Source organism: Brachyistius frenatus, unplaced genomic scaffold, assembly GCF_029030835.1.
Source record: "Brachyistius frenatus isolate BFR_SWC_R1_liver_20210118 unplaced genomic scaffold, ASM2903083v1 Contig_6, whole genome shotgun sequence".
Classification (NCBI taxonomy): Eukaryota; Metazoa; Chordata; class Actinopteri; family Embiotocidae; genus Brachyistius; species Brachyistius frenatus.
Window position 1 is genome coordinate 3,744,682 of NW_027210605.1, and position 14,499 is coordinate 3,759,180.

The following is a 14,499-nucleotide window of genomic DNA, read 5'->3' on the forward strand; positions in this document are numbered from 1 at the left end:
TATCTATCTATCTATCTATCTATCTATCTATCTATCTATCTATCTATCTATCTATCTATCTATCTATCTATCTATCTATCTATCTATCTATCTGGATAGATAGATAGATGGATAGATGGATAGATGGATAGATAGATAATGTGTTGGGCTGCAGCACAGACAGAGTAAGTCCCCTCCACACCACTAGGGGCAGTACTTCCCCGGTATGCCGCTGCTCTGAAGCGCTTTTAACCGCCTGAGTTTGATCACCAGCAGTAAACAGTCCAGCAAACATGGCTGCATCCATGAAGAAAGCAGCCCACGACATCGAAACGCGAACGCGGACCGACGATGTGCTCCTGTCGGAGGGGATCGACTTCGGCTCTCTGCTGTTGTCTCAAACCGTGCTGGACGGGCTGTCCGCCTCAGGGTTTCAGAAACCGTCCCCGATCCAGCTCAAGGCGATCCCGCTGGGCCGCTGCGGACTCGGTGAGCACATGAAACTGTGTCTGTCAGAAACGGAAACAGAAACAGGGTAGCGGGTTCAAAGTAGCATCCGAGGTGATCTCTGTCGGGTTATTATTACATGATTAGGAATTATTAAAAAACAAAAACACAAGACAAACTATTTGCACCCCCCCAAAAAAAACCTCCGTAACATAATAATACACTACACGGCAACACTAACAGTCACCGAAGTATAAAACAAAGGCATCAGGCTTCACAGTATGTCAATCAATCAACCATTAAATGATTTATTGATGACTTTTGTCCTTGATTTTCATCCAGTGGATCCTTTTTGCACACCGAAATGAATCAAATTGCCGTTATTTCCTCTCAAACACTCAGTAACTCTTAATTGCCAAAGTGAATACATGTCTTTAAAATTTATTTTTTTTATTTTGCAAGTTTATCTTGGAATTTTATCCCATTCTTTCTGGCAGATCCTCTCCGGCTCTGTCAGATCGGGTGGTGAAATGGGTTTATGTCTGGGCTTTGGTTTGTCTTTTTAAAATGAAACCTACAACAACGTTATCTGGATGCTTTATTAATCCACTGCATGCATGTTGGATTAAAATGCAATACACACCAGATGCTTGTTCTAACATCTTCGTGGTGCACGTCTTCCTTTTTGGTCCGTGAGTGCTGTAGAGCTCGGCACATCTACGTGAAAAGAAAGCCCCTGCGCTTTGTGGTCAGCCGTGCAGGGGATACGTTCGGGCTGGTTCCACTAATGTCATATTAAGTATACGTGAAGTGAAGAAGTAATCACACGCGATGTTGCGCCCTGGTAACCTGCTGTCATGTCCAGGCCCACACTGTTGTTCTTATCTGGAGCTCTTTCCAGCAGGCTTACCTGTGTACACCTGCATGTTCCAGGCTGACAGATCTTGATCTCCATATGCTGCTTGAAAGGACGGCACCTTTTGAAAGGAACCAGATGTTCATCCACATCTGCGCCTGGATTGTAGATGACACCTCTCGGATTGCAGGAAGCTCTCAAGGTTTCCAAATTGCATATCTGCCTTTTCTAAACAAATCACTGATAACATGTGAAAAGTCTGCAATTGTATTTGGTCTCGAAACAAAATCCTTTCCGGACTGTGAATGCCAGAAACTAGAGGTGGATTTATTTCTGGATCTATTCACGCCAAGCAGAATGAACAGACCCATCTTTGTTTGGTTGTCGTCTATTATTATTCTTCTCCCCTAATTTGTCATATTTTGGACTATGTTTCAACTGAATCAATCATAAACAGTTCAGAGCAGGATTTCACGTCATCACTCAAGGCATGCAGTTGCTTCACGGTCTGGATTCTTTGCCTTCCACTGATGACACTTTGTCTCCGAATATCACTTTCATCGTGTCCTCTCTCCTTTTCGCCGGTGTCATGACCCCAATGCAAAATCAATCGTTAGTTCATTGTGATAAAATAATAATAATAATAATAATGTGGTTAATGCCTGAGGAAGATGTATCTATACTGCTGCGGGAAAGGTGCTCTATGTGTTTGAAATAATGTCGAGATAATGACAATATATCTAGAAGCTTTAACATTTTATTTGGAAGGTGTGGTTCCATTGGGTGGGGGTTCCTTCTAAATGCAGGAAGGGCAGTAAGGTATGTGTGCACATTTGTAAAGGGCTCTGTGAATGGATGTCTGTTCATTTGATGGATGAGGTGTTCCCAAACTCTTAATTTTATAATCTTTGGTCTTAATTTTCTCACCCATTCATTTTCTATTGTCTAACATTTACTGTGAACACCGCAGATGGATGATATTAACAAAAATGAATGTTATTTTCAGTTGGCTTATCTCTGTTACTCGAATGTAATGGTAATACATAGGAGAGACAAACCAGGGCTAGATTTCCAACAACCCTGACTATACCACCTTCAAATTTAACTCTTAATTCCTAATTCCACAGATTAATAATTACAAATTTGCCACAAAAGCAAGTGTTAACTGTTTTAGTCATTTTTCGAGCCATATATTCACTAGTTGCAGCTTAAAAATGTGGTTGTTGTGGCTTTTTTTTTTCTTCCCTCAAATGACAAAATATTTTGTTAACTTGTGTTTATATTGTCAATTTTGCAGGGTAATCAATAATTAAAAAAAAGTAATTTGTTGTATCTTCACAAATTTCGATTGCCATTTGAAAGGGGCAGTTTTTGCAGAATCCTGTTCTGTCTGTTAACAGATGGCTCTGATCAAAACGATATCAGTTTTCTGCTAAGTGGAAGGAATTGGTGTTCCTGCTTCTTTTAAATGAAAACACTTGACACTCATGGATTTTTTTTTTTTTTAGGGCTACCAAAAATATTATTTTCATTGTCTATTAATGTTTAGATTTTTTTCTTGATTTATAGTTTAGCTCTTTGGTTTAAAAATGTCAAAAATGGTGAAAAATGTCGACCCGTGTTTTCTGCCAGAAGTGCAGCTTAAAATGATCGACCAACAGTCTACAACCAGAAAATGTTCAGTTTATAATCATGCGGGACTAAAGAAACAATTAAGAAAATGTTCACATTTAAGACGCTGCAATCAGATAAGCTCAGCTTCTTCTTTTTTTTTTTTTTTTTTTAATTAAAAAAAGACTCCAGTTCACCTAACCAACGTAATCGATTAATTGGTTGTTGCAGCTCTAAATGTGGGTCAACTAACTTTATGCATTATTTTGAATGTTACTGACATCCCAGTTATTTGTCATGACTCTAAATCAATCTTTGGAAACCAAATCATCTATTGCTTTCGAACATTTGACTGCCTTCAATGTACAAATTTGGAAAAGTGGCTCCAAAATATGCAACTAGAGAATAACAAAATGCATCGGTACATGGGAAATATTTTCCATTTGGAGGTTGCCTGTGTAGTGAAAAGGCAAATAGGGGTTAATCACAGTCTACTCACTGTGATTGGTCAGATAGTTAGACTGTGGATAGGAAGCACTTGATTTGGCCCTTATTGCAACCAATCAAGTGTAATTGATTGTGGATGCCAACATTGTGATTATCCTTGAAGTAATTGCGCAGCCCTCACTGTCCATCTCTTGTTTCAGATTTGATTGTACAGGCCAAGTCTGGCACAGGGAAGACGTGCGTGTTCTGCACCATCGCCCTCGACTCCCTAGTGCTGGAGAATCCTACAACTCAGGTGAGTGGATTTAAGTAAGTGGAGCTTAAAATGATGAGTGGAATGTGGAGTAATGTGTCTTTTCCATGATATTAATCTCGGTGATGAGTGCCGTTTTGTTTGAAGTAATTTTTAACCTTCAAAACAGTAGAGAACAAAATCCTCAGAGGGGAAAACAAAAGTATTTCACCAACAACAGATGGTCGTGAATTGTAATCACTTTGGTTTTGGTGGTCTTAATCTGATGAGTTTAAGCTGCTTAGTGTCAACAATATAAATGAAAGAGAACAATTATTGATAAAGGGAAGGTACACCTGGTTGGGTTGAACTAGCTGCATTCTGGTGCGCTGTAATCTAATTAGCTTTGGGGTCTTACTGATGGGGAACTATCCAGCACCTGCCCACCCCTAATCTGCTCCCAATTTAATGTAAGTGGTTGCTGACCCCCAACTTTCTTCACAAACAACCCTTTTCTTTCCTGCAGGTCCTTGTGTTGGCTCCCACACGAGAGATCGCCGTGCAGATCCACTCCGTGGTGATGGCCATAGGCTGTGCCATGGAGGGCCTGGAGTGCCATGTTTTCATCGGGGGCAGGCCTGTGAGCCAGGACAAGCACCATCTGAAGAAGTGTCACATAGCGGTGGGCTCGCCTGGTAAGAAGCCAGCCGCGGGATAATAATAGACATCACCCGTTCATGTAAGCATCATGCAGTTTTGTAACGATGTTCCTGGTTATGTACTCAGGTCGCATCAAGCAGCTTATTGAGTTGGGCATGTTGTCAACCGCCAGCATCAGACTGTTTGTTCTGGATGAGGCAGACAAGCTGCTGGAGGAGGGCAGCTTCCAGGAACAGATAAAGTAAGACATCTATAATCATACTCCGATTAAATGAGTTTCATATCGTGTCAGCAGGCTGCTGTAGATAGTACATGTTATTATTCAACCTGGGTATTTAGACTGATGCTCTTTTTGTAGAAACACTGTATGAAGGTAATTCAAATGTATGCTCCACATTTACAAACAAACATAAACATAAATTCACCCATCTCTCTCCCTCCTTCTCTTCTTCAGCTGGATCTTCTCCTCTCTGCCGTTGAACAAACAGATGCTGGCACTCTCTGCCACCTACCCAGAATACCTTGCTCATCACCTCACCCGCTACATGAGAGAGCCTACCTTCGTTAGACTCAATCTGAGTGACATGGGCCTGAAAGGTGAGATTTTTTTTTTTTTTTTTTTTTTTTTAATGGTGAGCTGTGCTGCTTTCACTGTTACCACAAAAATAAATCTAATTTAAAGGGATAAAATGTCACTTTATAAGTACCTGATTTGTAATCGATCAGTTGTGCCTAGTTTATATATTTAAACTGCTCTGCAGACTAACAGAGACTTTCTGTAGTAAGACTTCATGGATGAGATAATAAAAATGTTAATATGATGAGGAATATGTTGTGAGGGATTATTTCCTGGCAGGAAACTTTTATTGGCTGTGAGGTGATAGACACTAAGCAGAGACAAACATAAACCACTGATATTAAAAACACTCTTCTCTTTGACAGGATCCCATTTAGGTCTTGTGTTTACTGTGATGCTTGTAACTTAATCTTTTGTGTTTTTTTATTATGTACAAAATAAATAGCAAACAATGGCTTCATCTGAAGCAAAGAAAACAAAACCTTCAAATTCACACATATCGGAGCACTCTTTAAAAAGACAAGAGGTTGTTGGGTCCGTTTGAGTTCATGATCTCATGTGTGTTGTCCTCGTGTTCCCCCTGCCAGGTCTGAAGCAATACTACAAGCTGGTGCACTCCCATCCGTTACCTCACAAGGTTTTTGAGGAGAAGGTGCAGCACTTACTGGAGCTGTTCAGTAAAATCCCATTCAATCAGGCTCTAGTGTTTTCCAACCTACACACAAGGTAACAACTGATTGCATGTTTGCCCTCCTCTTTACAAGTGCTGTTGATAACCATTTATGACCTGGAAAAAAAAAAATTTCACTTGTGGACTTGAACTTTTCATGATGCATGAATTGGATCAGTAAATATATGATGAATGTTTTTAAAAATGTTAAATGCTTATGTGCTGGCTTGCTCCCGCAGGGCTCAGCACCTGGCAGACATCCTGTCCTCCAAAGGCTTACCTGCTGTTTGTATCTCAGGTGAGACGGCCTGTTGAAAAACCCTAATATTTGTGTAATCTGTAGCAACGATGAGTTCAGACAAGATAAAATATCAAACATTTAACCATTACATTATTTCAAATTATATGGGTGTAGTTTTTCATCGTATATTTGCTGATTTTGTTCTTTAATTGTTGGTCATGTGTCACTTTTGAGGCAGAGCACGTTTTATTAGTTTTGACTTTTTTTTCATAAGCTTGTCAATTAAGTCATTCAACAAAAAGTTCTATATTTTCCTTCTTGTTAGAGGCTGTGATGAGACTTTTAGTAATCATTAAGAGTCATATCAAATATAGGGAGACAGCTAGCAGCCAGTTAATTTAGCATGAGGAAACAGCTTGTCTGGCTCTGTCCAAAAGTAAAAGTGGTGTTCTTCTTCTCATCTTATGCTCTATTTGAGAACAAAGAAACCTATTATCCTATTTGATAGAGCAAAAGAGGACTGCGTTTCGTTGACTGTCTCAGCCAATTTGATTTCAGTTGATCAAGTTTAATGAGACGCTGTGTGATGACTTGCGCAGGTGGTCTGAGTCAGGACCAGAGACTGGAGGCTATGTCCAAACTGAAGCAGTACCAATGCCGAGTGCTGATCTCCACTGACCTGGTGAGACGCAAACATCTTCCCTCGCGACCCATCGCTGGCATCTTTTATTACTTTTAATTAATTGATTATTTTTCTTCACAATAATACTTGTTTCTATTTGTTCCTCTGTGTCAGACCTCCAGGGGTATAGATGCAGATAAAGTCAACTTGGTGATAAACCTGGATGTGCCGCAGGACTGGGAAACCTACATGCACAGAATTGGCCGGGCCGGGCGTTTTGGTCAGTCTCCTGTTTTGTGTGATTTTATCAGAGGCAGCCGAAAGCAGTGTTGTTTGATATTCAGCATTTTCACCTTGCCACATCACAGTCAGGCAACCCAGGTGGCTGGTGATGTCGTGCATGTGCAGAGGTTGGTTGCAGAGAAGTTGCATCATTATTGCAGAATCTGTCTTCTATTTAGTTACATTCCCACAAGCTTGACTCAAAGCCCACACTGAAATATCTTCAGGGTAATTAATACTTGCAGTTTAAAAAGAAAAAGGGTTGTTTTGCTGCATTTATTTGTTTTCAGTGGGTATGTTTCAATGATGCCATCTTTTTTTTCTTTTTCAAAATTGTCTTAATATAGCTATGCAAAAAAAAAAAAAAAAATACTACTTCTACTGTAGTTTGGTGTAGTTTGACTGCATTAGACAACATTTTGAAGATTAGCTTAAGTCTCTGAAGTATTAGCAGGTTTGACCCCAATCTTAACCTTACTTGTGTGTTTCCTTGGAAAGGGTTGCTCAATTTTAGCCTGTATACATACACTGTCAAAGCGTGTGTGTATAACTGTCGTCCCAGGATACAAAACTCCTACACCCTCTTATCTCTTCCTGTTATTTACATGGGTCCTCATCAAGATAGCATTTTCTTTGTAGGCACTCAGGGGCTGGCGGTGACGTACTGTTGCCATGGTGAGGAGGAGAACAAGATGATGGCCATCGCTCAAAAGTGTGCCCTCAGTTTGTCCGCACTGCCATGTAAGTCTCGTCAGTGTGCCTCTTTGGGGTTTTTATATGAAGCATGTGTAGCTTTCTCTTTGTATTTTAAGCCTTTCAATTTAATGTAAGTCAAGAGAAATAATTCCAGTCTCATCTGTCTAATGTCCTTTTAGCCACCATAGAGCCTGGACTGATGGATGAGCCCTGTGACTGGGATGTCTGCACTGAGGCCACCACTCCAGGCTCCGTATCCCAGCTGTTCTCCAGAACAGCGAAGAAGAGACGTACAAAGACGGAAGTTTCTTTGTCTGATTCCACTGGGAATCCAGCTGTAGCCCACAGACGTCAAACAAATCCAGAGAAGACCCACCAAGCACACAGGCGAGAAGCACATGTTGAAGGGACTGCACGAAAGATATCCTCCACGAAGGACACTCTGCCGCAGGGTCCTCCTCAAGTGACGCCGACTCGAAAAGAGCTGCAAGACGCTCTGCCGAAGATCCCTCCTCTTAGCTCGTTCAAGAACAGTGGGTCACGATTTATGACCTTTGAGGAGGCTCAGCGCGACTTCCAAAACTTCATCACCACAGGGTTGGGGAGATCAGTGGAGATCATCAGGGAGTTCAGAGGCCGAGAGGACGGGGGACCAGAAGATCACATTGGGCACACAGAGTCTTTCACACTTGATGATGACAGCGCTCAAGATTTAACACAAAATGGTGAACGGAGGGAATTTAACTCTCCCCCACAGAGGTTAATTTCTGCTTCTTCTAGCTCCCTCTCTGATATGGAAGAGAACCAGGATGAAGTGACACTGCAAAGTTCAAACCAGACTTCAGGTGGTGAACACGGAGCAATTACTAAGACTGAAACTAGGCATAAACCCACTGTGCCCAAACCTTCTGCTCCCAGAATAAATGACCAGACATCCCGTGCAACCAGTGGGACAGCGTTGTCTCACCCTGATGGCAGGGAATCAGTACAGAGCGTTAAATCAAGGAGGCAAACGGCTCTAGCGCATACTCACAGAGATGAATCAAAAAAGATGAAGAAAGAGAAACCGCACATAAAACACTCGGAAAAGATGAAAAGAGAACCAAAGAGCAAAAAGGATGACGAAGAATGCTATGAGGAAGAATGCTTTGACGAAGAGGAGGAGTGGAGTGCTGAAACTTACTGGAGAACCTGCTACAGAGCCTGGAATGATTACTACACCTCTATGTCCCCATTTCAAGAGCAAGGTTACCAAAACTACTACAGTGTAGCCCACAACTGGATGGCAGCTTATCGAATGAATGCCATCTACATGGAGGAGCTCCTGAAAGACTGACTTTTACACTGTTATACAACACTTCCAATTGTGCTGTGTTTTAGAGTCATTGTCTGAATCAGTCCTGCAAGAAGTGAATTAGAGCCGTGAGGCTTCAAGGAAAAATGTTTGCACCATGTTCTAACACATTACACTTCAATTTGTGTTTCTTTTTCAATTAATTTCTATCATGTATGGTGTCACAACTTTTCTAATAAACTACCTGGATCCAGCAGGTATTTCAAAGTCCTTTTCTGTTTATTCACAGGCTAAATTCTATACTAACAGAGACTAAACGTATACAAGCTGCCACGATCTTGTTTACACATAGAGGTGGGTGACTTTACATTATATACAGTCTAACACAAAGGTTTCTACCCTATCATACTACCAGTAGCCTGCGACCAGGTTTTGAGTAGATTGCAGAAGGTTCAAAACAGTATGCAGTGCTTCGGTAGATTTACTCGGGCTGGCTGCCAACTGGGGTTGGCAAAAGGGCATGCCAAGGTCAGGCAACTCCACATGCTCTTGATTACAGGCTAATCAGTCGCTACCTACCATTCACCCAATCAGTGCTGGGCAACACAAAAGGCACCCTTCAATAAATTAACCTAAACTAGGGGCCCACTTCAGATAATCTGAAACATTTGTGCTAACAATAGAAATCATACAGCAAAGGCGAATGTTCTTTCATGCTCGCTCTGTGCCGCAACACACCGATGAAGAAGAGCCAGGAGGCAGATTTTACATCGAAAGGTTTCATGAAAGGAGGCACAAAACGCAGCTGAGATTATGGACGTTCACACTTTGTGGAACAGTACTACTGGGCGCCATGAGTCTCACATGGATACTGTGTTTCTTGTGTTCAACTGCACAGTCCTAACTCTAACACTAGTTTTGGGTTTACCCGGGAACTTGTGGGTCTGCTGGGTTGTATTCAGAACCAAGAGTCTGCAGACCTGTAATAATGCCCTGCTGGTCAGCTTGGCCGCCAGTGACCTGCTCAAGTGCTCCGTGGACACGCCGCTGCTGCTCTTCTCGTTTTTGCGTGACAGAGTGGAACGTCAGGTGTCTGTGTGCGCCCTGCAGCAGTTCACCTATGCTCTGTGCAGCTGCGTCCAGCTGCTTACACTGGTGAGCATCAGCGTGGAGCGCTTCCAAGCAATCGCCTTCCCTTTTCAAACCGAGAGGAGAAAAGTGAGGGTCCGTCTCTGGATTATGTCCATCTGGGTATGCGGCCTCATTTTAGCCGTTATCTCTCTGACTCTTTCCAAAAAAACGCGTTTTTACATGCTCTGCCGTCCGTACGTCGGGGGGCGTGGCGACGACCCGCTCAGACCTTCGGATCCATTTGGACCCTACGTGCTGGTGCCGGTGTGGGGCCTGTCTATGACTGTGATTGTCATCCACTACGTGCGGATATTCAAAGTTGTAAAGCAGCACCGAAGAAAAGTGTTCAACCGTGGAGTCCAGCTAAGGCCGACGGTGTCGGAGCACGTTAGGGGCTGGCTGAGTGCCCCCACTTCAGCACCAGGGACTGCTCAACAGGGCTTCTTCAAGTCTCTGCCCCCCGTGGGCTCCGGCAGCCCGCTGCCTCCCCGCCGAACGATGCTCTTGGTGGCCAAAGCAGGTGCTCCCAGCCCGGGTGCATCCACAAGTGGCGCCCCACTGGGAAGACCTCCGGAGATCGTCGGGGCAGTGTGTCTTCTGACACCTGGAGCCAGGGAGCGAGGGAAGAGACAGATGGAGGGGAAACTGGCCCAGCGGTTCGGGTACATAATCATTGCATTCACGCTCTTCTGGGTGCCCATGGTGGTTATTTTGCTAATTAACGACATCTCATGGCAGGACACGGACAAAGTGAGTGAAAAAGTGTTTTGTTCATACAATATTGTTATATGAAAGACAGAAACAATGCAATGCAGCCTTGCAATAAATAATAATTTGTGGGGTTTCTTGGATCCCGAAAGGCGTTGTACACCTTTCCAAATAATCCAAACACAACAAAACCACAATTTTAAGACAGACTTCCCTCCAAAAACGGAGCATCTTTAACTTTTTAATTGCAACTTTGCTAATGGATCGCTGAATCCCTGCTTACATGTATTGTGGGTATCATCTTTTCTCTGATATAATTGTAAATTGAATATTTTTGGGGTTTAGTACTGATGATGTAATCACGGGCATTTTTCACTCTTATCAGACTATATGTTGCTGTGGTATGATGTCATTGTCTAAGCTCTCTCCTGTTTTCCCCACAGTTGCAGGTGGAGCTTGCGACATCAGCGGTGGTGCTGACCTGTGTGCAGGCCGCAGTGGATCCCCTCATTTACACTTTCGTCACCAGGCAGTTTCGCTCTGAACTCAGCAAAATCCTCTCCTCAATTCCAGGATGTCCCTTAAAAAGAAGAGCCTGAGGGTTCAGTACTGTGAGCAAGTGGGTCACAAGGACAGCACTTTTGGAACTGAAAATACCACTGGAGCTAAATATGTACAAGCCACTACTTTCCGTTTACGCACTTGCACAAACAAGGCGAGTGAAGAAGACAGCCCACAGATTGTGTATTGTGGCAGATATAGATGTTTTATCAGGCGTTTCACAGTCGGGACACAAGACAAGGTCATAAATAATATCCAACACCTGACAAGATACGCACAGCAGTAGTCTCAACAACGACAGGTGGCATAGGAGGGCAAAGCAAAGAGTGAGAGGAAAACTGAGCCCAGAAAAAAGACAATCAAAGGAGAGTACATAACAGAGAAAGAAAGAGACAAACACAACCACAGACCTGCTTTTGTTGTTTGTAAATAAAAATGCAATCCTTTGACACTTTCAGCAGAATATATTCTCACATGATATTTCAAACTGTGTCATTTGAAAGTGCAGCTGACACAAAACAACCTGTCTTGAAACAGAGAAGCAGGAAATTAATCACGTTTAATCGCGGTCCTTAGCAGCAAAACAAAGGGAGCCTCACTTCTGCCGTTACCTATGTCATACTCTTGTTGTAGAGTCCAATAGACTCTAAATGTCGGACTTTATGCTGCGAATATGAAGTCAATGTCTTTAACCCCACTTTCAAAAATACATTGAAAAAGCTCTACCTGTCTGTACTTCTCTTCTTTTTTTACTCCATGTAAATTTGCGCACAGTTTGACTAAACACTAATACTGGGTCTAGGCAGTTGTTGTCACCGTGTATGGTACTAAATTACCAGCAATAGTACTAAGTCACTACTAGAAATACCAGACGTAAAACACATCCTGTTTCAACTCTGTAGAATACGTTTTGGCTTTCTTTGGGTTGGTACTAAGCTCAGGATCAGAGAGAACTGAAGTACAACAGAGAAGTCCAAGTGACATTTGAATCTCATGTAGGAATGCACTGATGTGGTACCAGTATGGTATATGTTTCCACCTGTTGGCTGATTTGATGATATGTGTTTTCTAAGTCTAAGTAAAAATGCATATGTATAACTGATAAAGCTTCTCAGATGTCTCCATCGGAAGCTAATTAAATATATATACTTTAAAAGGCCATGATACATTTGCTGCTATTTTAACAGTTATTTTAAATAGTCTATTTCTACAGGAAAAAACATCAGCTACATGTGGGCAGACATAATCTTTGACCAATTCCAGTATTGCTTTTGAAATATGCTGTTGGCTGATACTGGTGCGTCTGTAGCCCAGTCTGTGTGCTCTTGATCACCATTTTTTAAACTACATGGAGTAGAAGTGGGTGGTTAGTCTTCTATGACTGAAGCTGCTCTTCCCTGCTTGATGAAACCACAGCGGTGGGCTCGTTCACCAAGGGACAGACCTAACTGTCTCTGCTGCTGCTCAACCCAAAATGACATTCAATATGAAGAAGATCAACAGAGCAGCATCAGCTTGAAGGTTAGCAGAGGCCATTGTCCATACGTACAAAGGTCAACTTAGATGGAATTTGATGAGAAGTAATACTAAAGTTATACATATTGGTCTGTGAGTCGAGAGAACAGGACAACACCTTTTTGGTGACAGAGATCTGTGGATGGTTCATCCAGTGTCCTCCGTGTCTCTGTGGTCACCGTTGCAACAGTCTTCCCTGCTTTAAATTCTTCAGAAGATAACATAAATAAAACCTTTTGAAACACCAAGGAGGACAAAAAGTACAAACACCAAGTTTCCTAACCACATAGAGTACACATACTCAACAACTTCGAAAAACGCCCGCTGAGTTTGGGGAAGAAAAAACATTGACAGCTATAAAGACTACTGAAAGCATACTGTTGTTCACACAGGAGGTAGGGATACAACAGGACAACAACAAGAAAAAGAGAGGAGAGTGAGGAAGAAAGAGAAAGACAGAGTGAGGGAAAGAGAGAGAACAAGAGGACAGCTTCACTGGTTCTGCCAAACAATGGTCAAATATTACAAAATATTCTATTAACAATATTCACAAAGATCCCGGGCTCGGGACAGATTTGTGTCAGAAATTCTCAGCAGACATCTTGTGCTTTTAATTGTGGTGGTTTGAATTCAAAATGTATTTTTTTATTTTTGGTTTCTTTGTTACAGAAATTAAGTTATTTGAGGTCCGTCGGGCTGTAAGAGCTAAAAAGGGGAAAATAATGGGGGAAAATTCAGAAAACTATTAAAACAAAACAAAAAATTATACTTTTACTCCAGGTAAACAGGCACATATTGGGTAAAAGCCTTGTAGCTGAGAATTTTGGACAGAAATGTCTGAAATGAACCCTTCAGAGTGGCAGCTAGTCAAATATACCATATGCTGAGCCAGAGAGACTTCCAGAAGAACTGAAACACAAGTTTTCAATCAACTGAGAAACACACACACACACACACACACACACACACACACACACACACACACACACACACACACACACACACACACACACACACACACACACACACACACACACACACACACCTCCTATCCGAAACGTCACAATTCCTCTATCTAGCAAAAATTCACATGCACTCATTCACAAATACGAAACTCATTGGTAACTCCATCACGGACACATCTACCGCATTTCATCTTTTAAATAATTTGTACTCAAGTGGAATAATATTGGACCTGAAAAGGAATGGTGGTATATTTATCTATCAATAGGTAAGTGAACCAAAATGACACAGAACAAATGGACAGGATGAACCAGTGGGGAAAAAAAGTTTTGACTATGTGTCGTTTTTTCTTTCCCTTTGAGTTTTGCTCCTATTCCCTTATATATCTGGCAAAAAAATAAATAAATTTCAAACTCAAGCATTAATCATAAAAAAGGTGCTTTGTGCACAGTGACACATGACTTACTCTGGGAACTCACCTCTGACACTAGGGAGGCAAACACTCCCTCACCTCCTATATCCGAAATGACTCTCAACACATCTTCCCCACTCTTTCACTCACACACACTCGCATATGAACATACATGTATGCCAACCACTAACATGAAGATACTGTATCTAAAAGCCATCCTCTGGCTGTACAGGGAGTCCATGTCATTACAGTACATGGCCAACAGAGGGCAGGCTTCACCCAGGCCAGACTTGGACTCTGAATGCCTTTCTTCTCCATCGTTCTCAGTCCTCCTCTGTCCCTCAGTCTGTCTCGATGAGTCTTTAACTGTCTTTCTGTGTGTGACGCGCCTGCACTCCAGTCTTCACAGTGCGGACACCTTCACAACATTTTGGTGGGTGGGGCCTGCGGGCAGATGAGCATCGCCGTCAGGGGTCGTCACTGGTGGTGTGGGAATGCTGATGATTGCTGTGGTGATCTGGCTGCTCTGGCAGTTCAGAGGTGCTGGCTCATCTACACGCATGTTCAGACTGGAGCGGCTATGGGAAAAAAAAAA

The 14,499-nt window shown here is 42.3% G+C and overlaps 3 protein-coding genes across 4 annotated transcripts in view; 2 read left to right on the top strand and 1 right to left on the bottom strand.

Annotated features, from left to right (window-relative positions):
- Positions 1-232: 232 nt before the first annotated feature.
- ddx20 (DEAD (Asp-Glu-Ala-Asp) box polypeptide 20) lies at positions 233-8,868 on the top strand. The gene is made up of 11 exons (XM_069725574.1): positions 233-468; positions 3,541-3,635; positions 4,099-4,267; positions 4,359-4,473; positions 4,687-4,829; positions 5,397-5,535; positions 5,719-5,777; positions 6,320-6,402; positions 6,517-6,622; positions 7,264-7,365; positions 7,500-8,868. Exons 1-11 carry the CDS (start codon positions 273-275, stop codon positions 8,654-8,656), a joined length of 2,364 nt encoding a protein of 787 aa, XP_069581675.1. The 5' UTR covers positions 233-272; the 3' UTR covers positions 8,657-8,868.
- A 66-nt stretch (positions 8,869-8,934) lies between these two features.
- LOC138637188 (D(3) dopamine receptor-like) lies at positions 8,935-11,124 on the top strand. Its single transcript, XM_069725700.1, has 2 exons — positions 8,935-10,495; positions 10,897-11,124. The coding sequence occupies exons 1-2, from the start codon at positions 9,428-9,430 to the stop codon at positions 11,050-11,052; spliced, it is 1,224 nt and encodes a 407-aa protein (XP_069581801.1). The 5' UTR covers positions 8,935-9,427; the 3' UTR covers positions 11,053-11,124.
- Positions 11,125-11,200: 76 nt separating this feature from the next.
- kcnd3 (potassium voltage-gated channel, Shal-related subfamily, member 3) overlaps positions 11,201-14,499 on the bottom strand; it is a 106,159-nt gene continuing 102,860 nt past the window's right edge. For both annotated transcript variants that reach the window (XM_069725605.1, XM_069725612.1), the window contains one exon: positions 11,201-14,482. In XM_069725605.1, coding sequence (XP_069581706.1) covers positions 14,308-14,482 — 175 coding nt within the window. In that variant the 3' untranslated portion in view covers positions 11,201-14,307. The remainder of the gene's footprint in view (positions 14,483-14,499) is intronic.

Coding starts and splice junctions, on each gene's coding strand:
- ddx20 (XM_069725574.1), top strand. CDS start 273: ATGGCTGCATCCATGAAGAAAGCAGCCCACGACATCGAAACGCGAACG. Junction 4,268..4,358: donor CATAGCGGTGGGCTCGCCTG/GTAAGAAGCCAG, acceptor TTATGTACTCAG/GTCGCATCAAGCAGCTTATT. Junction 6,623..7,263: donor TGGCCGGGCCGGGCGTTTTG/GTCAGTCTCCTG, acceptor TTTTCTTTGTAG/GCACTCAGGGGCTGGCGGTG.
- LOC138637188 (XM_069725700.1), top strand. CDS start 9,428: ATGGACGTTCACACTTTGTGGAACAGTACTACTGGGCGCCATGAGTCT. Junction 10,496..10,896: donor CATGGCAGGACACGGACAAA/GTGAGTGAAAAA, acceptor TTTTCCCCACAG/TTGCAGGTGGAGCTTGCGAC.